This window comes from Hydra vulgaris, chromosome 12, assembly GCF_038396675.1.
Source record: "Hydra vulgaris chromosome 12, alternate assembly HydraT2T_AEP".
In the NCBI taxonomy this organism is placed as follows: Eukaryota; Metazoa; Cnidaria; class Hydrozoa; order Anthoathecata; family Hydridae; genus Hydra; species Hydra vulgaris.
The window spans coordinates 11,418,512-11,444,533 of NC_088931.1; the positions used below are offsets into that span (position 1 = coordinate 11,418,512).

Consider the following 26,022-nt stretch of genomic DNA (forward strand, 5'->3'; position numbering starts at 1 on the left):
CTAAAAATCGAAAACATTTTAAACTTTAATAAATAATGAAAACTATAAATTGAGCCAAAAATGATACGTATTTTGTTTATATTTGTATTTTTGGTATAAATTGATTACAAAACTAGATTTTCCTGTAATGGTTTGTCTAAAATCAGCATCTAATTATTTCAATTAAAAGTTATAACTAAAAATGCTAACTTTTACACCAAAATATGTAAAAAAATACTTTTTGTACAAAGTTAGTAATGTTACCTTAGTTACCCAAGGTAATGTAATTAGTAATGTAGTTGTAATTTATCTTAAGCTACCAAAGTTAATAATGTACAGATGTTTCATAATTACAAAGTTGCAAGAAATAAAAGGTGGCAGAAGAGTACAGTGTGAAACCGAAGCAATAACACTGCAATATTACTTAAACACTGCAATATTACAAAAACACTGCAATATTACTTAAACACTGCAATATCGCTTAATTACTGCAATGCAAGGTTATTTTAACTGGAAGAAAACTTATAGCTGTGCCATTTGTCAAAAAAAAAAAACAAAAAAAAAAAGCAAACAAACAAACACCTAATAACAAGTGGCAAGTTTATAACGTCAGAGTTTATTGGTGACTTTTTTCAAAATATATTTTTAACAAAAATATAAAGATCGGCATTTGCGTACTTTTTAATATTTGTATTTAAAAAAACTTCGCATAAAGTTTTTTTTCTTAATGATTTATTCAAGTTAAATGTTTTGGTTATTATTTATTAAGACTTTATTGAGTAGGATCCAATCTCTCCTAATCTCCATACAATCTCCATTAATCTCTCCTACGTCAAATTTAGAATCGTCATCATAAAGTTTGGATTAGTTAAAGTTCTATTTCTTTCTTTTTTATTCGCTTCAGGACATAAAACCAGAAAAAGAGTTAGTGATGTAGGAATCAGAAAATTCTATCTATAAATACTTTAAAAATACAACTATAAAAATATTACAAACACACCAAAAAAATTATCAAATTGTTCGAATTTTTTCTACAACTACAGGCCATAGTTGTAAAAAAAACGCGAACAGTCTAACTTAAAATCCTAAAAACTTTGATTAAAATGTTAAAAAATTTATAAAATTTTGTAAAGCAACTTTTTTTATTTCACTGGCTTGTTATCGCGTTACTTCACTAAATTGTTTTTCTATATTTCACAGAGTTGTTATTGCATTAATTCAATGAATTGTTCTTCTTTTATTTCAGTGGAATGTTTTAGTTACTTCAATGAATTGTTCTTCTTTTATTTCAGTGGAATGTTTTAGTTACTTCAATGAAATATTCTTTTATTTTGATAAATTGTCAATTCACTGTATTTTGATTACTTTTAATCATTATTTTACTTTTTCTATAATTTTTTTTTTTTTTGAAGAAACCTTATTTTTTCATAGGTAACTTGCTTTTTGTAACGGTATCTGTTTTCTTTTGAATACTTGTACCAGATTTTTCATCGTCTCCTTGTTTTCCTGAACTAACTTTCGAATGCGAGGCTGACAAACGGTCAAACACTCCGCTTGATTTTGAAGATTGGGTTGCACCACTGATGGATTTCCTCGTGGTTTTGATTTTTTCTGCAGGCATTTCGGTGCCAGATGCTCCAGAGGTTGAATTAGGTTCGTTTCCCACTTCCTTTCTGTCTGTTTTTTTTAGAGATTTTGCACTATCAGCTGTAACTTCATTTTTGGAAGTGGTTGAAATTTTAGGACCAACTTTTGTCGTTGTTGTTGGAGTTTTTGGGGAAACAACAGACGATTTTGCAGTCTTTGAACTTGGTGAACTGTATAACCGTTTATAAACATCGCTAGATATTTCACGAGTTATCTTAGATTGAGAGGGTGTTCTTATAACACTTTCAGGAGTATCGCGTTTCTTTTTTTGAATATTGTGGGTGATACCATATCCGTGACTTTTTACTCCAGAATAATCTTTAGTACCGAAAGTTGGAATAGATTTTCCCTCTTTTTCTAAATCCGATTTTTTACGATTAATAGGCGGGGTACTAAGTCTAGAGCTGGATGATTCGCGTGGCAAGGAAGGGATCTTTGATTTCGATGTCTCTCGAGTTATTTGCTGCGACATTTTTGATTTAAATGCTTGTACGGATTGACTGGCACCTTCAGGCAAAATAAATTCTTCTCTAACTTCAAAATTGGTACGTCCTTCCGCTAAAAAAAACAACGTTTTTTCAAATATAGTTGAACTTAATTGAAATTTTAAAATTACAAAAAAAGAAACAAAATTTGTATTACAGCTAATTCATAATTTCTTTTTTTAAGTAGTATTACACAATAATTGCTTACCTTTACAAGGATCATTCTTTTCTAAAAACTCAGTAAGAGTTTCCCATCCACCACCTACGCGAACCATTACAGTACTTCTTAGGAACCGAATTAGTCTTAGCTTATGACTATCTCCAAACTCATATTTGCCTTCAGCTACTTTGATAACCGAATAAGGATGAGCACATCGGCATTTTGATACTTCGATCTCAATAATATCGTGAATTTGTTCGGATTCAGTAACTGGTTTGTCTGGTTTTCGTGCTCGACCTTTTAATGCATCCATGAAATCTTGATATAATATCAAATTCCTTCTCTGAAGATAAGTAAATACAAGATCGATTTCCCATCTCTCTGATGGGAAACACTGATCTATCACTCCATTTATAAATTGCTCACGCGTCAATTTATTATCTTTATTATTATCATTTTTGCGCCACATATCAAGTACACGTGATTTTGAATTTTGAAGCCATTCATTATAGCGGTTTCTCCAATCTTCCCAACTGAATTCAGCAGACGCCTTTTTGATTCGAATAAAATCTAACAAATCTTGAATACGAGTAAGCCTGTTTAACAGAAGTAGCCAGAAATGTTGCCATTTTTTAGACAAATATTCAACTTTTGGACTCGAAAAATCACGCTGCATTGAATTTAAATCAACTGATTTACCACGTAAAGGAGTCATAGAACGCCGTTGTAAATCTGTGACTGGCTTCCTTTTTGCACCTTTAATAATTTTATTGTAGTCAGGTTGTTTTGACTCAGCTAAGCGCTTAAACTCATTGTGTTCTTCTAACAAATAACTAACAAGCTCATAATCGCCAGGCAAAGGCAATTTTTCTCTTTCTTCTAAGATGGACTGCTTTTCAGTTATCCAATCTATTAGTTCGCTTGTAACTTTTTCTTCTTCAATCAGCACATTTAATCCTTCATCTAACCTTACTTTACGCTGTTTGGCCCAGCTAGAGACGTCAATCCATCTTTTTTTTACAACTGCAACTTGATGACGAATAGTTTGTAACGCAGATGGATGACAAAATCTTAAAATAACTTCACCTTTTTTCAAGCACCCATTAACTTGTAACTCTTCTTTTTCCAGAAGTTCTTCAAAGCTATGAAATTGATCAATTTGCTCTTTGATACCTTGAACTTCTTCAATTATTGGACCTTGAGCAAGTAGGTCTTTTTCTAAATCAGATAAATTCTGTAGCCGTTCTGAACAGCCTGTTTTGAACTCTTTGGAAAGAGCATAAGCACTTGCCAGTCGTTCTGTTTTTGTAAGTGTCATTTGCTCCACAGCATCCCATTTATCCTTTAATTGCTCTAATTCCTCTTTCAATTCTTCAGCATTGTCAACTTTACCTTCAGCTAACATAGCTTCTCCGGTTTTAATAACAGATTCATAGCTCTTGAGTTTTTTTTCTAAAGCTTTTTGAAATGCATTATGATTATCAATAAGAAGTTTGACAGTGTCAGGATCTCCCATAACTGCAGTTTCTGAAACTAAAACTGGCTCAACAGTGTTTAACCAATCTAATAATGTCTGTACAGCATCATGAAACATACCGTGGAAAAGTAAAGCTTCTTCAAGACGATGTTGCCTGTCAACTGAGATGGAGCAAACAATATCCCAACGAGAACGTAAAATTTCAATTTTTTCTTCTATAATTATTGCATCATCAGCGTTACTCTTAGCAGTTAAAAGAGAACCAGCTTTTACTATGGCATTTAACTTTGACTGTTTTTTACCAAGTTCATTTTGATATTCTTTGTGTCTTTTTAATTGGGCTTTAACTGATGTTGCATCTTTCCCTATTGTCGGATCACTATTAATTTTAACTTCAATTTCATTTAAGAATGTCATGATTTGTTCATGACCTTCAAAGAATATACTTGATTGCTGGTAATTTTCATCTAAAACCTTTTTACGATCTTTAAGAAGGCTACTTATGTCCTTCCATTGTTTTGTTAACTCCACTAAGTCTTCTTCAATTACAAGTGCTTCTTCAGAATCACAGTTCTGCTTTATTTTATCTGCTGTCTTTCTTAAGACAGTAAACTTTTCACGTTTATTTCCCATTATTGTATAAACTTCTTCAAACTCAGACATTTGAATTTCAATAGTTTCAATTATGGTACTTACTGGCGCAACCATTTTTGAACTATTTTGGACTTCTATAATCCATTTGAATATATCTTGATAAACAGTATCATAAATTCTAGCATCTTCTTGTGCATTTTCCAATTTTTCCTTGGTGGTTTGACATAATTCTTTTATTTCTTTCCAATCAGACTGCATTTTACTAATAATAGTCTTGTATTTTCGTGCACTGCTTAGGTCACTGGATTCAATAATAAGCTCATATGTTTCAATAACATAGAAATATATTTCTTCGTGTATTTCTAACTCTAAAATAAACTCTTGATGTTCTTCAAGTTGTTTGTTAATTATTGCAAGTTTTCCACCATAAGGAGTTTTGTTTTTAAGTGAAGATTTAGAGTGTGTAATCCATGAGGATAATTCCTGAACCTTATCTTCAAATACACTTGCATTTTCTACTGCTTCATTTAAATCATTTGAACAAGTTTTAAGAAGATCTTGAATTTCTTCCCATCCACAGTTTAACTCGGAAAGATTTTTTTCGAGCTCAGGTGTTGAATTACCATTATCAATTAGTTTTTTAGCTGAAAGCTTGCAATTTTCAACACTTGGTTTATGACTTTCAACATCATTTGAAATTGCTTTCAATTTTGATGTTTCAATATCAATTAACTTTGTGTTATAACTAACTGGTTGAGAGTTTTTAAGTTCTGTCTTTGTCTCTGCAACCCAAGCAAGTAACTCTTCCATTGCAATTCCAAAAAAGCCTTGGTTTAAAAGTGTATCATCAAGTTGTGTTTGTAACTTATAAAACTTTTCTAACAAATCATCCCAACGATTTTTAATCTCAGCTAACTCTTCAAGCACTTTCTCTCCATCATCATCACCAACTTTACTTGCTAATGCTTCAGCTTTTTGGGATAAAAGCACAATTTCGCCTTGATGTTTTGTCATATCTTTTTGTAAATCTCGCTGATCAGAAAGATATTCTTTTATTTCTTTGATTCCATTTGGTAAAATTTTTTTCTTTTCCATTTTATTTTCAGCTAGAGACAGCCATTCATTCACAAAATCTTTACTTTCAATATATTCTTCAAGATTATTTTTGACTTCATCCATATCAAATTTCTTCTTATTCCAAAGAGCTTCAAGATTGTCCCATTGATCTGTAATATCAGATAAATGTTTTTGAACATCTGATTTATTTTCAGGTGAAGCATTTGCAACTAGGATAGGAGTGGTCTCCATTAAAGAATTAATCATGTCCTCATTACTGTTCAATGTATTATGTAAATCTTCATGATCTTTCATTAATTCTTCCAGAACAATTGAATCAATACATGGCTCAACTTCATCATCCATTTTGACTTGAACATCTAACAGAGTTTCTTTTAGTTTGTCTATTACCAGCCAGAACTTCTGGGCAGCATCTCGAGTCTTTTCTAAAGTTTCCCGACGCTGTATAGCTGTAGCTGTGTTGTACTTGCATAAATTATTCAGTTTCTTTTGACGTTCCTTTAGAGCATATGAAGAAGAAGAGTTACTGTCTTCTTTTATTGCATCATTAATATATTTATTTATATAATCAACTGGCTTATTTAATAGCTCTAATGCAGCTTCTTGCTTTTCTAATTTTAGAATCTCTTCAATAATTTCACTTTCCTTGACAGGTAGAAGTTTTTGGTCCTTAAATTCTTCTTTTATAACTTGATTTTTTTCAATTAAACTATCAATTTGATTCCAAATAGCCTCCACTTGTTCAGCAGCAGCAACAATTTTTATACCTTTGTTTTCACTTGAAATTTTTAAGGAATTCCATCGTTCTTCACACTCAGTAAGTTTCTTTTTAATGTTATCAGAACTCTGTCCAGGTCCACTGAGTTTAATTAGATCATCAGCAGTAACCCGAAGTGTGCTCATCAACGGCTGAAGTTGTTTAACGTTTTCTTCAACTGTATTGATCTTCTCTTTCTGCAACTCTACACCTTTACCTTTTTCCTCTTCAAGTACCTTCAATAGCTTTTCAGTACTAAACAACCTGGAAACTACCTCCTTGAGAACATCAGTAAATTGCTGTGATAATAATAATGCTTCTACCAAATGATTTTGTCTTTCGGTGGAAAATTTATCAAGTTGTAATTTATTGTACTTCAAGTTATCTACTTTTTCTTTAATTGGAGCAGCTTCTTCATTATTGCAAGCATTAACTATTGCATCACTTATATTATAGATTTCTCTGAACTGAGCTTCTTTGCTTGATAAATCAGTGGAGAAAATATGTTGTTGAGCAAGTTGTTCTTTAACTTTTTCAGGTTCAACAGCAACTGGCTCTAATAATCTATATTCTTTTAATTTTTCATTTGTCCATTTACTCAAATCATCAACCTTATAGTTGAAGTCATCTATCTTTTCATTTGCCATGAACATTTCTCGAGCACATTGGTCAACAGTTAATTTAAGTTCTTTCAATTTGTCTTCTTCCACTTCTACTCGTTTTTTTATTTGTGGATAGTCGTTTGGTGTAATAAGTTTCTTTAACTCTTTAGACTGGTCTTTCAGGTTTTCTAAAATGGGTTTACATTTTGTAATTTCTTTTTGCAAATTTTTTACTTTTTCATCAGACACATCTGTAGATGTCAATTTCATTTTAATTTCTTCAATATTTTCATCTAAAGTTTTCTCAGAGATAGAAAACTCTTTGAGGATATCACCAGTTTTTTTGAGATTGCTTGTCTTTTTGTAAAGTTTATCTGCCACACATTCATATTTGTTTACTAATTTCTTTCTTTTCTCTTTAACAATAATAGAATCATCAGGAGTACACATAGAAAGAAGATCTGCTTCATCTTGTTCCACATTTTCCAATTGATCTTGAAAATCTCTCAATCTTTCATCAATAGTGCTCATTTCGTTAAGTTGCTCTTCAACTTTTTTTGCATCACCAAATGGTACATTTTTTTCTGAGCTAACTTTTTCATCCAGTTCAGCAAGTAACTTGTCAAGATCAGTTATATTTTTATTGAACTTTTCTGCATTTACAAGTGTTTGCTCAAGATCGTCTTTACGTTTGGTAACCCTATTACTAACTAAGGTCCATTCATTGGTAACACTAGCTAGATCTTCTTCAATTTCTTTTAATTTATCAGGATCTTCTGTTGAAGAGAGTAATTCTTTGGCTGTTTTTTGTAAATGTTTTAAGCTTGGTTCACGATCAGTAAACATTTTTGATAAAAGCTTTTGCTCCTGAATTTGGGCTTTTAAAACATTTTCATCTGCAGCATTGATTTGTTTTTGGCTGTCTAATACTCCCTTTGCTTCTTCTAACCATCCCAACAATGATTTAATAGCGTCTCCAAATTGACCAGATTGTAACAATAATCCTTCCAGTTTCGCTCGTCTTTCATATATTCTTTGACTTATACTGTTCAATTTATCGTTCACATTATTAAAAGATTCATTAAGTTTCGTTTTATCAGAATCAGGATAATTTGAATTTAAATCTGATCTTATATAATTAAGCTGTGATAGTTTTTCTTTAAGCTTTTCTAAATCAGGAATTAATTTTTCAATACCATGAATTTGTTTTTCTAAAGTTTCTTTATCTGCACCTACAGGAGCTTGTTCATCAAGTAAGTTTTCTAAGCTAGAGATATCTCCTACTGCTATTAATAGCTTCTTGTCAAAGTTATTTAACTGGTCTTTTATCCTTTGAAGTTCTGCAAATTGTTCAGGAATGTAGCTTTGAACTTCTTTAAACTGAAAATTAATACCTGAGAGTTGAGGTTCAAACAAAACAATACCCTTTTCTCTTAGTTTTTTCCCTTGCTTCTGAATATCTTCAAATAGAGGCTGATGCTCTTTAAAACTAATTTCTACTACTTGAATATTCTTTGTTATTGCATCAAGATCAACAACATCTAAAGCCTTTGGTTTACTTGCTTTAGAGGCTAAGCTTGTTTCTTTAATCACTTCATTAGCTTTGTTGATATTATTTTCAAGAATATTCCAATCACTTAGGAGAACTTCTAATTCATTCATCTTTTCACATTGCACCTTCTTTAACTTTTCAACACGATTTTTTATTTCATCAGTATCATTACGCAGTTGTTTTGAATCTGATTCAGGATGGTTATTTTGCAAGTTGTCAACAACTGCATTTAAATTTGTAACCCTGATATCCAAATCCTCAATTTGTTTTCCTAATTTTTTTAGATCTTCATGTGAGTTTACTATTTTATCTTTATCATCAGATAATATTGTCAAATCATTTACACTTTTTTCCACTTTAACTAATTTCTCTTTACAAGGTCGTAGTACATCATAAAATTTTGCAACATTGTCCTGGATATCTGACACAGCCTTCTGTCTTTTATTTCTAACATTCTGAGAATCAAGACATTGCGCCTTAAGTGCATTCAGATTAAGCTCAACTTCAGATGCATCTGCTGAGCACAAAAATTTGAGTTCTTTAAAATTTTTTTCCAAGTCTTCAAGTAGTATCATATGAGCTGTTGCATCTTTCTGGAGACTCTGAAACACAAATACATTTATTTTATATTTTTATCTTAATCTCTCTTTCTATATAAAATTTATAAAGTAAAAAAGATATTTGTAAATATAAAAACAGAAATATGAATTTAAAAAAATAAAAATATTACATTGATTTCAGTTTGCTGAATGGCAAGAACCTCAGGAGAGCAAGAAACAGGTTTTAAAGACAATAGTTTTTCTTTATGACTGCTAGCCAACTTGTCAAGTTCTTTTAATTTATCATCAAGGTGTTTTGATTTAGCATAGAGTCCTTTTTCCTTTTTAAGTTCATTTTCACTTTCATTATCAAGTGCAGACCACAGCTCTTTTATTTGTTTTACTTTTAAACTCAATGAAGCTTGTTCATTGGGTTCTTTGCTTGCTGAAATCAAGCTTTCTAACTGGTCAATTAATACTGTGTATATTGACTTTTCTTCACTTTTATCTTTTATTATAACCTAGTCAAAAATAAATATCCAAGCAATGTATAAAAGATAAAAAATAAATAAAAAATTATTATTTAAAAATAAAATCAGATAAAAACAATAACAAATAATAGAACTTACCTCAAGAACTCCTAAACTAACAGCAATTGATCCAGGTTTCATTGAAAGTGGCTTAACTGCTTGTTCTTTAACTCTTTTGTAAATGCTTTCAACTCTTCGAACAAAGTCATCAGTTTGATCTTGCAAAGCCCCACATTCATTTAGTTTGTCTTTTAAAATCTTCTCTCTTTTATCTAAAGATTCATTTAAATCACCAAGAGACTGTTTTGGAGAGCTTAAATGATTTTCTAAGAACTCATTAACAACTTCTTTTGCGTAAAATACATCCAATTCATTTGCAAATATTTCAGCCTCATTGCATAAGTTGCAGACTTTCTGTGCATCATATTGTAATTCTTCAACTTCTTTTAACTGTTCTTTTACTTTATTGGGTGTAGTTCCAATTGGCTGTAAAGAACTCGATTTCAAAAATAAAGGTTTAGATTTTTCTTTAACTTCAGCTAATTTTTCTTTAAATACTTTAGTAATATTGATGCATTTTTCAGCCTTACATATTTTTTCTTTAAGTTTATTATCTAGCTCATCACATCTATTCAATAGAGAAGTTGTAATAGTATGAATAAATGCAACATTAGAGGATTTGTTATCAATACTGAGGAGATTATCTCCAAGCTTTTTAAGATCGCTAACATCTGTTCTTTGTCTAGTCATTTCATTGGTCATATCTTTAAGGTTATTTACACAATCTATCCATTTTTCATTGTCATCAACCATTGGACAGGAGAGAACAACTGCATCATCAACCTTTTTTAAAACATCTTCTACAGATCTGCATTTCAAATCGAATTTTTTCACTGTTTCATTCATTTTATTAATTTTATTCTTTGAATTATCTAATTTTTCTTGGATGGCTTGCATTCTTTCATCAATATTTTTGTTGGTTTTAATTACAGATTCTGTGTCATGCGTTGCTTCTTCTATCAATAAAGTAGCTGAATCTGATGCATCAACTGCAATTGATTTGTGATTTATAAAATCTTCAAATATTTCGAGAAGATCCTTTTCCTGTTTATTTAGTTCAGCTGAATTGACTTTAATAAAATCAAATTTATCACATTGCTTTTCTATTTTTTCAAGCCATGGAAGGAGATTTCTTTTACTGTCATTATATTTATTTATTAAATCATGGATCTTTTTGAGAGACAAGTTACGATTAAGTGCTTGGATTTTCATTTTATCCCATCTCTCTTTGATACTAGATAGCTTTTCTCTTAAAGGATCATCATCGACACTTGAGAGTTGTTTATCTAATTCAAAAAGTTCTAAAAATTTTGGTTCTTCTTTTTCTATTTCACTAATGAGGTATTTTTGATCATTTAATTGATGATTGTTTATGGTTTCATCAGCAGACAGAGGCTTTTGTTCTTTAACATTATCTTCTATTTTACCAAGCCATCGAGAAAGAGCATCAAAATTATCAAGGAATAATTTGGTCTCACTTAATGAATCTTGTAACTGATTTTCCAAATCATCAAGCTTTTGAGGAATAATTGCTATAGGTTCTTCTATTTTTTTTGCACGCATTTCAATCATTGGAACAATGCTATCTTGATTATTTTTTATAAACCAGTTTTTAACATCCTTTAACTCATTGAGCTTAGGAGATCCAACATTTCTTAAACTAACTCGTACATTCTGAAACAAAATATTTATAAAATATTTATTAATATTTAACTCGTACACTCTGAAACAAAATATTTATAAAATAGATCAAAAGTAAAAATAAAAAAGTAAATTAAAGAAATTTTAATTATTTCTGTTGAAAAAAAATCTATACCTCAATAGTTATTAACTGTTTCTTAATTTCCTCAGGAGTTTTTGCTCTTGAATCAAATAGATTAATAACTTCATAAATCTCCTCGACCCATACCTCTAAAGTCTCAATTATGGTCATGACCTCGATTACTTTAGCCAAAGAATCTTTCTGTTTAATAGTTTTTTCTTTTGTCTTTCTTAAAGTTTCAAAATATTTGTCACTCAAGTTGTCTAGAAGCTTCTCGATTTGTGTAGGATCATGTAGCTGTCTTATTAAGGCTTGACCAACACGATTAATACCTCTTAACTCTGGTTTACGTTTTTCCAATGTTAGCAAATGCTCCTTAAAAAAAACAACAATAAAAATGTTAATAAGTTAGAGAAAATTATAGACCAATTAAAACCATTTTTTAATTTTCTTACATCAAGTTGTTGACACTGCTCTTTGCCCTTTAGGACATCAAGAGCAAAAGGTTCCATATTGTCTAGCATATTTTCAGTGCTGGTAATCAACTCTTCAATTGGGTTCTTTTCTTTATTAAAATTCTCAAAAGCATTTAGTATTGCTGAAAGATCTTTCTGTTTATCTTCAACTTTATTGATTAAATTATGGAAAGGAATAGTAACATCGTTCAACCTATCTGCAATAGCAGCACATGATTTAGGCACTTCCTTATTTGTCTCAAGCAATAAAGAGCCATATTTTTCAGCAGCTAAAAGTTCTGGTTTATGATCAACAATACTGCTTTCAATATCCTAACAAAATTTGATTTGTTGTAAATTAATAAGCACATATATACACACATACAAACATATATCTTCCACAAACATGTTTTTAAAAAATATCATTAAAAATATAATAAATATAATACTTTTAGTTTTTCAACTTTTTTCTTTATTTCTTTTTCTGATGAGACATGAAGATCTTCCAAAGCTGAATGTGCTTTTGGTAACCACTCTTTTAAACAATTACATATATTAATAAATTTTTCAATTTTATCAAGCTCCTCATTTAGCTGCTTTTCAGCTTCATTTAAATTTAGTTGACAATCATCAAATTGTCTGCCTATGGATGTGATTTTTTCTTCAAATGGCTGTGGATTTATTTCGGATTCTTGAAGAGATTTTGGTATCTCTTTAAGCAGATGCTCAACAACCGGTTTCTTATCACTCAAACTTTCCTTTAGTTTCTAAAGTAGAAAAGTAATTTATAGTAAAAACAAACATAATGTTAAGATATGGTTAACACAATAATAATAAATAATGTTATTATTAATAGTAAATAAATAACTATTAATACCTTTATTTTCTTCACTTCAACTTTAAGTTTCTCAGTATCATCTCCAAAAGATAGCGGTTGCTTTGAAACCTTCTTTACTTCTGTGATTAACTCATCAAGCGGTGTTAACTGCATAAAAGAATCATCAATCTTCTTTAAATTTTCTTTGCAAATTTTATCCCGCTGAATAACATCTTGCTTCAGCTTATTCCATCTTTCTTCAGTCTTTGTAATTTTGTTCTGCAATTCAGGTACACCTTTTTTTATTAAAAATTTATTGCATAGGTGAAAAATAGGTTTACAGGTGTTTTGGTAGTGATCAAACAAATGGCTGTGTTTTTCAATGTCTCTAATAAATTCCTAAAATGAAATATAAATGCATTAATATACTGCAATGGTTATGGAAAGAAGAATGGGAAAAAGAACAGAAAAAAGAAGAAAGGGAAGAAGATAGCAAAACAATCAAAACAATAACCATACTACTACTTTGCAATGCTTAAAACTAATAAAAAAAATATCAAATGGACTTGCCTCTAAGTCACTAATCTGTTTCAAAAGACTTTTCTTATCAAATGATACTGATTTTAAATTTTCTTTACGCTTTTCTGAGTCATAGACAAATGATTCTAGCTCTTTCAAACTTTGTTCATGTTTATGAAGAACAGGGTGGAGTGTTTCAATATCTTCTTTTCGCTTATACGATGTGTCTTTGATAACTTTCCAATAATTAATTGCTTCTAAAAGTTTAGCTTGTAAAGCTTCTTTTTCAGAATCAGATTCAGCTGAGTCAATTAGATTATTAAAATTTTGAATCATAGCATTGTAAATTGGTTCCTTTCTAACAACGTCCAAATGAACCAACTATTTAATAATAATAAAAAATAAAAATAAAAGAAGTTAAAAAACAAAAAAAACAAAAAAATTAAATTACATAAATTAATAAAAACTTCACAACCAACCTCATGTTTATTCTTAATATGAGATAAACTTTCATAATCAACAGTCAATGGCTCTTCATCATTTAATGTTTTGGATAATGAGTTCAAACCATCAAATGTACTTTGGAACTCTTCACTCTTCAATAATGAGTTTTGAATTCTTTTATGCCTGATTTCTACTTTAGTAACAAAATTATCAAAGTTATCATGATTTCTCTCTAAGTTATCATTGATACTATCTTTTAAGGCTGAATTTGATCTGCAATTTCGAATTAGCCATTCTCCATTATCACTACAAGTTTGCAATAAGGGCTTTTTCTTGATAATTTCATCTTGTACATTCTATAATAAAAATAACAAAAGAAAACTAATATTTCATTTCTTTACTAATCAAAAGTGAAATAAATATACAAATGCACTTTTTTTCCCCCAACTAAAAATTTTTTTTTTTAAATAATTACTTGGCAAATATAGTAAAGTTCAAACACGATTATAAATAAGTATAATTAAAACATGTGCAAATATAATTAAAATAGTGTCAACATAATTTAAACATGGTAATATATGCATATTTAGTTCAAGCATTTAAATTTTGCAAAAACTGTCAGTGTTAGTGAAATGGATATACGCATGAAAGGGCTCAAAATAAGTGCTAAACATAAACACCAATATGGCCTGCTATACAACTTGTCTGAGGTGAACAACCAATGATCAGCCATACTTCAAGATAAAATGAATGACAGCCAATCATCCCCTTTCCTTTAGGCAAATAGTTTTACAGATCATAGGGGTCTAGTAATACTTATTTTAAACCTTGATATTAGCAAAGAAAATTTAAATAAATTATTTAAATTTTAAATAAAAACATACTTCGACTTCTTGCAACTGTTTTCTTAAAACATCTGTGGTGATACCAATAGGTTCAGCAATACATGGTGACTTGAAAATTGTAGAAAACCAAACTGCAAATTCTTCACAACACTCATTGTATTTTTTTGCTTTGAAAAAATAATCATTAAGCTGATCGTATTTTTCATGAAGTTGATCACGAAGTTTACGATAACGTTCATTCACAAAATCAATTTTCTTTTTTAAAATACTTTGTTCAGGAGACTCTTTATCAGCTTTATCAGCAAGCAACTTACTAGTATCATTAAAGTCTTTAATTGTAGGTAGAATTTCAACAATTTTTTTCATCAAACAGTTAATACTTTCTTGTTCCTTTGATATTTTTTCCATATCTACTCCATGTATAGAAATATTGGAAACAACAGAAACTTCAACATCATCTAGCAATTCATTAATTGGTTTTAAATACTTCAAATGCTTTAAGGACAGGTCTAATAACTCAATAAGCTTTGTTTCTTGTTCATTTATGTGAGTACTGAGTTTGACATAGCGAGTATATGACTTCTCATATTCACTCTTTACAGCTAACTGATCAACATCGGCATTAGAAACAGAACAGTTACAAAGCTCTTCAAGCAATTTTAATTTTGGTTTACACTCAAGAATTTCACGCTGAAGATTTTTTGCATCTCTCAAATTTCTAGTAATAGTTGCTTCTTCACATGGAAGTGGTTCGGCTTCATTGACTTTTGTTTCTGAACCATTTAACCATAATTTGAATGAAGAATTCTCCTCATCAAACTTTTGGGTAAAATTTAGTTGATCTAAAAGTTTCTTTTGTCTTGCAACTGAATCCTTTTTAATGTTAAGATAGCGCTCTTTAACTTTTTCAGTTCGTTCAATGATTTTTGTTTTTTCATCTCCAGCTTCAACACTAGTTAACATTTCTTCCCCTTTTTTTAGCAGATCATCAATGACTGGTTCCTGCTGTAGAATATCGTTATGTATTTGATCATGTTCCTTTTTCTGCTCTTTCAAATTAGAAAGTTTTGCAGATACAGGTTTTACTTTAAACATGCGTTCTTCTAAAACTCCTAAATTATCTAAGAAATCATCAAATGTTTCTTGGAATTTTTGTGATTGTCCTAATGCTTCTTGAAGTCTGTTTTGACGAACTTCGATATTTAACCATAAATCTTCCATAGGTCTGCTTACACTATCAAACACAGATGTAACTTCTTGACATACAAGGAAATTATCCTGACACTCTTTTATAATTTCATTCATAAGTTTTTTAGCTCTGTCTAACTTTGGTTTCTTGTCAATGAACTCATCTTGAATAGCCTAAAGTAAAATTAAGCAAAAAAATAAAAAACTGGTACAAAAATTAAATCATTCAAAAAATAATTTTTCTAAAATTAAACATAAATGCTAAAAGAAGAATCCAATGAAGTCACCTCAATTTCTGCTATTTGTTTTTTGATGCAATCCGGTTCTGTACTAAGAGCTTCTTTAAAAACTCCTTTCTTGTTTATGAAAAGAACATATTCAGAAATCTCTTCAATTATTATGTAATACTCTTCAACTATCATAACATATTCAACCAACTTATCTTTTTTTGAAGTAATTACAAACTTAATGTTTGCATACTTGTTATTTAATTCAGCTAGTTTGTCTTTCACAGTTATTGGATCAAGGTCATTATTGGTACAAATTTCTTGACTTAAAATTTCCACTTGAGATAAATCTTGTTTTTTATCAGATAAGTTACTTAGTAGATCCTGTGGAGAAAAATATATTACATTATTGTACAAATATTCATGAGAATACACTTAGAATTTGAAATAAATTTACTTTTAATGTAAATAATATATAGCTACATAATAATTAAAGATAATATAATAACTTGAAGCATTTAAATTTTATCAAACCTTAAGCAGTGAAACTTGCTTGTTTGCTTTATCTTTATCTATATCAACAGGTTCTAAATCATTAACTGATTGCTCACACTCCACTATAAAATCTTCTATAGAATCAACTTTTTCATCAAAGACACTTAAACTATTTTTTAAAGACAGCATATTTGTGTTATAATCATCCACACTAAATTGTAACTTTTCCCATCTTTTAGTAACTGATTTGACTTCTTCTTCAGTTTCAATAATGTGATCTTCACACTTACTTAATAAACTTTCTTTTAGTTCCAAAATTGACTTATAATCAAGTGCATGGCTATCAATATCTTTTTTAAAACCCTGCAAAAAAAAAAATTTCAAAATTCAACCACAAAAAAACTGAAAATTGTTTTAATATCCACAAAAAAAAAAAAAATCTGAAAAAGATTTTAAAATATCAAAACCTTTATCATTTCCATCTTTTTATCAATGTTTTCTTTAGTTTTAGGATCTCTTATAGATTCAGATATCAGTTTTTCCTCAATGTTGTTTAACCAAGAAGTAAACTCTTGAATGCTTTTTTCATACTCATTAGACAATGGTAAAACAAACTCAATTTTTTCTTTCTTTTGCTTCACAACTGACTGCAAATCTATCCAATTGGTTTGCAGGTTTTTAATTTTTTCAACTAAGATTTTTTCTTCTAACGAATTATTACCACTTAAAACTTTACCAGCAGCTTTTTCCAGTCGTTGATAAATAGATTCAAGCTGGTATATTTCTTCCAAAAATAACACTATAGATTCATGTTGTTTTTTTACAACTGTATATTTTGCAGAAACAGGTTTCAATTTGTTTACTTGTTTTTTCATCTGAGTTAACTTATCAGTAAAATCGTCACATGAGTCATGCAATTCTTGTGAATCTAATAATACATTTTCTAGTTTGGCTTTGCGTTCAACAAGTTTAGATCTCATTCTTAACACAAGGTCTTTAGATTTGTTTATTTTCAGGTCAACTTCTGATTTCACAGCAAAATCTCCAACATTGTTTTTGCAGACTTCTTCACTGATCTCTTGAACTTCTTTGAGTTTTGAATTACTTGCATCAATATCTTTCAGCTTATCTTCAACCTCAATAATTTGTTGCTTGATGCATTCAGGTAAAGTACTGATAGGTTGAATAAGATTGTAACTATCAGTGAAAACCTTAATCCATTCATCAAGTTGAAGGGTGGAATGAGTCCATTTTTCTACAGATTTCATTTCGTCAACAAGTTTATTTTTACACTGTTGAAAGCGTTTTTTCATCTCTTCAAATCTTTGATTTAAATCTGCAACTTCAGCCTTTATAGACCATGGATCAGCACCAAAGTTCTTATAGATATCTGTTAAATCATTAGCAGTTTTAACAACTAAATCAAGCTCTCTTGTTATTTTTTCTATATTCTTAATAAATTCTTCACAATTGACTAGTGCCTTTTTACCAACAGGAATATCCAGACCAAATGGTTGAATGTTTGTAAGAAATACTTGATAATGATCTAATTCATCAGAAACAGGTTTTCGAGCTTCCTGGAATTTCACAAAACAATGGTGCATTTTTTTGATCTGATCAGAAGTCTCACTAACATTTATTTGTAAAGTATCCCACCGTTTACTCTGGTTGACAAAATCATCATTAACAATTTGTTCATCCGCTGTTTCTTTAATTTTTTTAGATGAAGATTTTAAATTATCATAGTTGAATATAAAATGACTATGCTTGGACATAGCAGTATCTATATTCTTTTTAAGATCCCGGATATGTATGATCTGATTTTCACACTCTTGTTGACTTCTTGGAAGATTTTGAACTTTTTTATACTCATCTTCTAACTCACCAAGTATTTTTTTAAAGACGTCTTCTATTGCTTCATACTCTTTAGCTACGGGTAATAGAACATTAAATTCATCACGTCTATCTTTAATTTTATTACAAAGAATATCTCTTCGTTTAATTAATTCTTTAACTTTGTTATCTGCATCTTTTTGTCCATCTGATAAATCCATAATATTTTTTGCAGATTTTACCAGCGTTTCAATAATCGGATTTATTTGGAATGTGTCAACTTCAAAAGCACGAAAATTTTCATCTTGCTTCCATAGTATGCAATATTTTAAGGAAAGTGGTTTTTCTCTGCTCATCATCACTTCTGCTTTTGACAATTTATCAGAGCCATCATTCAGTATTGTTTCAAAGTCTTGTGTTTGTAACAATGAGGATTGAAGAATATTTTGTTTTTCATTCAACTTTTTTGCTAATTCATTTACAGGATTAATTACAGCATCAAGTTTATTTTTTATGCTATTTACTGCAACACGATCATCACCATTTTTATCGGTTAACCAGTTTGCAGAATCTTGTAAAACCTGCACTCTAGGACGTATGCGAGACAACTCTTCTTCTAAACCCTATAAAACATCAATTGGTTTTATTCATAAAAGGTTTAAGACTAAAAAATTAAGAAAAATATTTCATTGCAATATATTTCTTACTAGAAACAAAATAAATCAATAAAAAGCATAACTTATAACAAGAAAAAAATGTTTATGTTAAGGTAATATTTAAAATACATACATTTACAACATCAAGCTGAGCTTTAATTTGATCTGATGTGAGTTTAACTGGGCCAACAGTAACAAGCTTTTGATTAGTACTGTTGTTCCAATCATTAACCAATTTTAATGTATCGAGGAACTGCAATAACACTTTATACTTCTTTTCAACATCATCTTTCTTAACAAACAGTTGATCTTGGACATCTTTCATTTTGGAATTTAGTCTTTTTGTTGATTCCTTAACAGACAAACTATCACCATCATACTCATCAACAATCTTCTCAAATTCAGTTGAAGAACAAACTACTGCATCAAGATCTTCTTTAATTTTGCTACATAAGTCAATATTTGCTTTTATTTTTTCTAACTCTCTTTGGGCTAAATCGTTATCAATGCCAAAAGATGGTTGATACTTTAATGAACTTGATAAATCATCGATTGCTTTATCAACAGCATTGTAACCATTAAAGTATTTATTAATAACAATTGACAAAGTATCAACTCGTGATTTGAAAATTAAAATTTCTTTTTCCAGTTTTGACCATCTTTTATTTAATTTATTTGTATCTTCAGTCACATCTTGAAGATTTGTTACTTCCTTTGGATGTTCATTTGAAACTGAGCTAAGTTTTTCTAAACTTTCATTTAAAGTTTTTTGATCATTTGCATGGTTTTCAGCTGCAAAACTAAGTTTGTTTACTGCTTTTTTAAACTTAAAAAGTTCTTCTCTTGTCACAGGAACTTGTTCAAGATCTTTAAGAATTGATTCATTATCTAGCAAACGTTCTTCAGCCTGCTTTTTTGCTTTATGATGAGATACTGATAAAGGCTCAATTTTATCTATGACATCTAATCGATGGTAAACACATTTGGAAAGATTTTCCCAATTATTTTTAACATCTTTTAATTTTAACTCTGTTAATTCTTTTTCTTTCTCAGTTTCCAAAGAGTTTAACACTTTATCAGCACTGTTTATTAAATGCTCAAATGAAACTTTTAAATTTTTCAACTCTTTCAATAACATCTTTTGTTCTTGTTGCTGTAATGAAAGTTTATTAAACTCAACAGATATCATACTTTGTCGCTGAACTTGAAACTCTAAAGAGCTAAACTTATCTGTAAGATCACCAAGTGACTTATCAAATTCTTGTCCTCTCATAACAGCATTTTCAAGTCTTAATTTTCTTTCTTTTAGTTTACTTTCTAAAGCTTCTAGAGGAGAATATACTTTTGCAAGATGTGTTCGAACATCAGCTCTAATATCTTTATCATCGAGACAATTTTCAGTAAGCCATTTTCCGCTTTCCTCAGCAGATAAAAGAGCAGTACGCTGATGAATTAAATCTTCTAGTAAATTCTGGAAAAAAAAAAAAAAAGAATTAAAAAAAAACAAATACACAAAACTAAATTAAAAAAATAAAGTTTTAATTTATATTTACATCAATTTTTTGGATCTGTTTTTTGGCTTCTTCTGGCTCCTTACTAACAGGTGCCAGTAACCCAATTTCATTGCTAGCAGCATTGCACCGATCATTTACTTGTTGCAAGATATTATTAAACTGATATACAACCTTAGATTTTTTTTCCAGATTACTTTTTTGATCTTGCACATAATTCTTCAGCTTTTTAAAATTATCTTTAATTCCAATGACTTGTGATTTTACAGAGGTGCTGACACCTGACCTGTTGACATCTTTTTCTGAATCAATCAAAGTAATAAGTACATTGCTTGTTGAATCCAACATTTCTAGTTGCTGTTCCTGTGAGATCAATTCATTAAAAATTTCAGTAATCTTTTTCAAAGCTGCTTCAGTTTTGTTTGCATCAACACTGTGCGGAGGAAGAGCTTCTAATAACTTTTCAAAAGAATTTATTGTATTTTTTAGTTGGTCTATTGTTAGAGAAACTGTTTTAAAAAGCTCTTTATATCTTTTGATGCGTTCTTTTTGGCTGGCACATTTTGTGTTTAACTTTCTCCAGCGTTCAGAAACAGTAGTTAATTTTTTCTCTGTTTCAATTACATCTCTATTAACTTGCTCTTGAGTTGCTTGTGAAAATAAACTTTCGCTAATAGATAGAATTTCTTCATATTCTGATTGTTTTTTAACAATATCCTGATTGAGATGATTTATTTTATCATCCATCTTTGATGCATCTTCAAAGGACAATGGTATTAAATTAAATTCTTCAATACTTTTCTCAACTTCATCTAACCAATCTGACAAATCATCTTCTTTGTTAAAAAATTTTTCTGAATTCGGAGAAAGTTTATTAATAACACTTCTCCTTAGTAATGCTGATTGTATTAATTCAGTATAGCGTTTCTTAAGAGTTGTAAGTCTATCCTCTAATTCAATTGTCTCTGAAGAATGCAATGAATCTTTAATGATTTTGCTTCCCAAAGCAACAATTTTATCATGAATAGGTTTCATTGCATCAATTTCTTTTTCAATTACAGCATGTTCATCATTTTGTAATTTTAGAACTTTCCAAGCAACACTAACAGGTTTTTGATTTTCTTGCTTCCCAAATAACTTATCAAGCTCTACAGAAACATCATTAAATGCAAACTGAAAATCTTGTGCTTCTGCTAAAACAGTCTGCAGCTTACTCTTTTTATCAACAAGCAACTTTCGAATTTGGTCAAGTGGTTGATCAACTTTATTTAGTTTATTTTTAAGATTGGAACAGAACACAGGATTATCTTTCTTTTCATCTCCTAACCAATCTGCTACATCTTCTATGTTAGACAACTTTGTCTTCTGGTTATTTATCTCTTCCATAAAATAGTCAATTTGCTCAAGTTGCTTTTTAACACCATCAGGTGTGGCACTTGTTGGTTTAAGATTTGTTACAGCAATACTATTTGCATTTACCCAATTATCTAAATCATTAACACCATTAACAAATCTGATAACCTGATTCATATACTGTTTACACTTATCTCGTTTAGCGATAATCTCATTGTTAATGTTTTTCCAGGCTTTATTGAGATCATTATATTTCTTCTTAACATTAGTGGCATCACCACCATGTTTTTCAATCACTGAAGTAACATCTTCTAATTTTTTTTCAACTTCTTTGAGACAAGGTTCGTTTTCATGCATTGACTCAACATTTGAATCTAATTCATTTTGGAAAAATTCCAATGAGTCAAGGTCCAAACCAACTGGTATTTGTTCATCAAGTGCAACCTTAATACTGTCTATGCATTCAACAACAGGCTCACAAATTTTATCAAAGTCATTTAATGCTTTTTTTAAGTATGCAGTAGCTCTGTTAACATCATCAATACCACTGCGAAGCCTATCCCATCTTTGATTCACATGATTTACTTCATCAACAATGTAACCAACATCAGTTTTTATGTCAATTTCAGCACACTTATTTAGTAATTTTGAGGAGCTAGTATTATAATCTTGATAAGTCGGTTGGTGATCAATAACATCTCTTTGAAAATTTTTTACTAAGCTAGATATATCAACAAAAGTGTTTGTCTGAACTGCTTCTTTCTTTATTACTTCAAGTTGTTTTTCAGCACTATCTAACCAAGGTTGAAGTTTCATGAAAGAAAAGTGGTAGTTGCCTTCCAGTGGTAATATTGATGTCAATTGTTGCTGGTAATTGGACATTATTACATATACTTCAGCCCATCGATGAAGCGTATCTGAAATTTTCTTTTCTACGCTAGTGTTTTTTTCAATATCATCATTTTTTTTCTGCAACAGTTTGTTATATTCACTTTCAATTATATTTTTTGTTGCCATTAGCGACATGAAATCATTCAGTATAGGCTAAAAAATTAATAAAATATTTAGAAAAAAAAATAAATTAGAGAGATTTATCTAAAATGTATATACATATACATACATATATATATATATATATATATATATATATATATATATATATATATATATATATATACACATACATACACACACATATAAATAAATAAATAAATAAATAAATATATATATATATATATATATATATATATATATATATATATATATATATATATATATATATATGTATAATATATGATAAAATAAATATAAAATCCTAACTTTGAATTGTTCTTGCTGAGCTCTTGCTACAATAAATTTTGCTGATATTGGGTTTAAAGAAGATAGTTGCTCTTCAGCCACATGTATCTTTTCTTCAAAACTATTAAGTTTCTCTGAAAGTACTTGAAACTGTTGAAGAGTCTCAGCCAATTGAGTTTTGTAGCTTGTCAATTTCTTGATCAATTTTTCTTTAGGATTCTTAACTTCATTTAGTCGCATTTGAATGTCTTGTACAATGCAAGGGTCTCTATTAGACTTCCCTATTAACCAATCGCCTACAATATATTCATTATCCAGTTCCAATTGTGAACTGTTTAACTGGTCAAGGAAACTACCTACACAATCAATTTCTTCTTTAACTCTATCACCTGTCATTGGTTGAGATTTTAAAAACATGGGCTCAGTTTTCTTATCAATTTCAAAGACAGCTTTCTGTTTATCTCGTAAATTTGTTTCAAATTCCATAACTTTTACAATTACTTCATCAATTGCAAGCTGGCGCTCTGCTAACTTATGACGCAATTTTTGAAACTTATTGTTAATGTCTTTAGGTAACTGTTTTGATTTTGTAGTATCAACTTTAAACCTATCCAGTAGTTGTTCTACAATATGACTGCTTGCATTAACTGCTTGTAAATCTTCTTCATGTTTATCAACTTGCGCAAGTAATGCCTAAAAATATAAATATCTATAAAGTAATATCTTGAATAAATTAGTATAAATTAGTATAAATTAACATAAATTAATTATAATTTATTATCATATTTTAATTTTAATATTTTAAGTGTAAAAAATAAAAAAAACATACTAAAATTTTGGCAGCTTCTTCTTTACATTTCAGAGTATTATGATTGACAAACTTTTGATTACCCAATGTTCTATTAATTTCACTACAAAATTCATTTAAAAGCTTTTCCTTTTCAAAAATTGTTTTTAAGCATGTCTCTAATCTTTCAGTTTGCTCCATTAAGTCTTTAACTTGTATTTGTAAATTGCTGTATCTCACGGAGGAATGATCAAATTGTCGCTGAAGCTGATCTTGGTCTAGTACTGGTTCGTCTGCAGGTTGACTTGTACAAAGAGTTAGATACTTTGTTACTATGGTGTTAACTTTCTTTAGAACAGATTCATGCAGCTCAACTTCTTTTGCAAAATCCTAAAAAAAAAAAAAAAAAAAAAATCTCAAAAAAAGTCCTTTTGATGGATTTTATTATTAAGAGCAAAGAAAAAAAAAAAAAAACCACTAATGATTTTAAAATAGAAAAACTTTAAAGGTTTTTATTTTAGCTTTTACCTGCAAAGTTCTTTTTCTTTGAATAGTTTCTTCATAATCACAGCATAAAACTGGAAGCAATTTTATATTTTTTTCCATTTGTTCTAGCCATGTCAAAAAGTATTCTAACTCATTATTAAGAACATTTGCCTCGGGCATAACTCTCTGAATTTGTTTATGACGTCTTATTACTTTCTCCTTTAAACTACTCCACCTTTCTTCTACATTTTTAACTGTTTTCTCTAGACGATCACGCTCTTCACCTGATTTCTTATTTTTTAAAAGTTGTTTTGCAGTTTTTAAAACATGATTCAACATAGGTTCATGCTGAAGGATATCCTGATAAATTGGCTATAAAAGAGATACTTTTACTTATTAACTTTTATTAACATTTTAATTTTAATTCATGAACATATAATAACTAGCATAAACAATAATATATAGTATAAAATAATAATAATTAAAAATTTTAGAGTACAAATTATAAATAAATTTATACTATAAAATTCAAAAACAAAAAAAATAAAAGAAATCTAAAAATTAATTATTCGAAAAAGGTTTAACAGTCTTACCCCGTTCTCATCATGCTGTTTTTTAAGTATACTCCAGAGAGCAGATAAAGGTGTTGTTTTTACAACCTCTGCTTCAATACTTGGAAGCCATAGGGAAATATCTTGAAGATGGTCTTCAAGCTCTTTATTGTTCTGATAAAGCTTTAAAAATGCGCTCTCTTCATCTTTGGCTGTTTTCAATAGAGTAGCAACATTTTTCTTTGTTGTTTTTAACTCTGATATTTTTGAATCAATCACTTTTAATGACTTTGAATCGTTTTTGCAATAAGTAGTAAGTAGAACTGTCATTTTCTCTACCTCTGGGATGATCTCATAGATTTCTTCAATTATAATAAAAACTTCCTTCACTTTATCAAGAGCATTTTCTAAAGTGTCAAGATTTTTACCAAGAACTTTAATATCTTTAAGCATTGATTCAGCTTTCTTTGTTTTGACTCCTAACAATGATGTCAATTCAATAAACCTTTCAGAGTCTGCTGTTTCTTGATTGAATAAATGGTCTCTTTCTTTTAGTTTTGCTCTTAAGTCATTGAACTTAGAAGCATTTGCCATAGCTGTTTTCTTAAGCGGTGCAACTTGCTTGGCTGGCATACATTCTTCAACAATTTGAATATCTTCTATTAGATGAACAACAGAAGGTTCCTTTTGATCCAGCACGTCAATCGCATGCTAAAACAAAAAAAGTAACTTTGAACTTTAATTCAAAAGTAAATATATATATATATATATATATATATATATATATATATATTCACACACACACAAACACACGCACACACACACGCATACACACACACATATATATTAAGATATATATGTACATATATTTTAGTAAAATCCAGTAAAAACAATAAAAGTTAAATAAACAAACTTTTATATCATGTGCAGTTTGAATTGCTTTTTCAAGCTCAATACCAACAGGTTGAACTGATTTTAAAACTGGTTCAGCTTGTGCAATGGCTTCCTCTACATCTTTGTTGAGATTAAGATAATCTCTTAAAAGAGGCAACACCTTTCTAAGTAATTCTTGACGCTCATTTGACATATTACACAACTTGTTAAAACGATCAGTCAATGATTTTACACTTGAACTTACAGCACCTTTTTTAGACAAGTCATCAGTAAGAAGCTGACCAGCATGGCTCAATGAAGAGATAAGTGATTCATGTTGCAATATATCTTCATGTATAGCCTAAAATAATACAATATAAAAAAAGTTTCACAAAGCTATAAAATTATTTTTCTTTTTTTTCTTTTTTAATTTTATATTAACAGAACAAAACACAGCTGAAA

At 29.5% G+C, this 26,022-nt stretch overlaps 1 protein-coding gene across 1 annotated transcript in view; it reads right to left on the bottom strand.

Annotated features, from left to right (window-relative positions):
* Positions 1-913: 913 nt before the first annotated feature.
* LOC136088446 (muscle-specific protein 300 kDa-like) overlaps positions 914-26,022 on the bottom strand; it is a 42,263-nt gene continuing 17,154 nt past the window's right edge. Inside the window, exons 5-25 of the mRNA XM_065812158.1 lie at positions 25,601-25,921; positions 24,730-25,398; positions 24,179-24,508; positions 23,693-24,040; positions 22,885-23,556; positions 20,254-22,608; positions 18,834-20,171; positions 16,679-18,667; positions 16,251-16,574; positions 15,777-16,100; positions 14,341-15,663; positions 13,492-13,812; positions 13,064-13,393; positions 12,554-12,892; positions 12,126-12,443; positions 11,677-12,009; positions 11,276-11,596; positions 9,499-11,133; positions 9,061-9,390; positions 2,320-8,932; positions 914-2,184 (exon numbers count right to left, since the gene is read on the bottom strand). Of these exons, the coding sequence (XP_065668230.1) occupies positions 1,397-2,184; positions 2,320-8,932; positions 9,061-9,390; positions 9,499-11,133; positions 11,276-11,596; positions 11,677-12,009; positions 12,126-12,443; positions 12,554-12,892; positions 13,064-13,393; positions 13,492-13,812; positions 14,341-15,663; positions 15,777-16,100; positions 16,251-16,574; positions 16,679-18,667; positions 18,834-20,171; positions 20,254-22,608; positions 22,885-23,556; positions 23,693-24,040; positions 24,179-24,508; positions 24,730-25,398; positions 25,601-25,921 (21,321 nt within the window). The 3' untranslated portion in view covers positions 914-1,396. The remainder of the gene's footprint in view (positions 2,185-2,319; positions 8,933-9,060; positions 9,391-9,498; positions 11,134-11,275; positions 11,597-11,676; positions 12,010-12,125; positions 12,444-12,553; positions 12,893-13,063; positions 13,394-13,491; positions 13,813-14,340; positions 15,664-15,776; positions 16,101-16,250; positions 16,575-16,678; positions 18,668-18,833; positions 20,172-20,253; positions 22,609-22,884; positions 23,557-23,692; positions 24,041-24,178; positions 24,509-24,729; positions 25,399-25,600; positions 25,922-26,022) is intronic.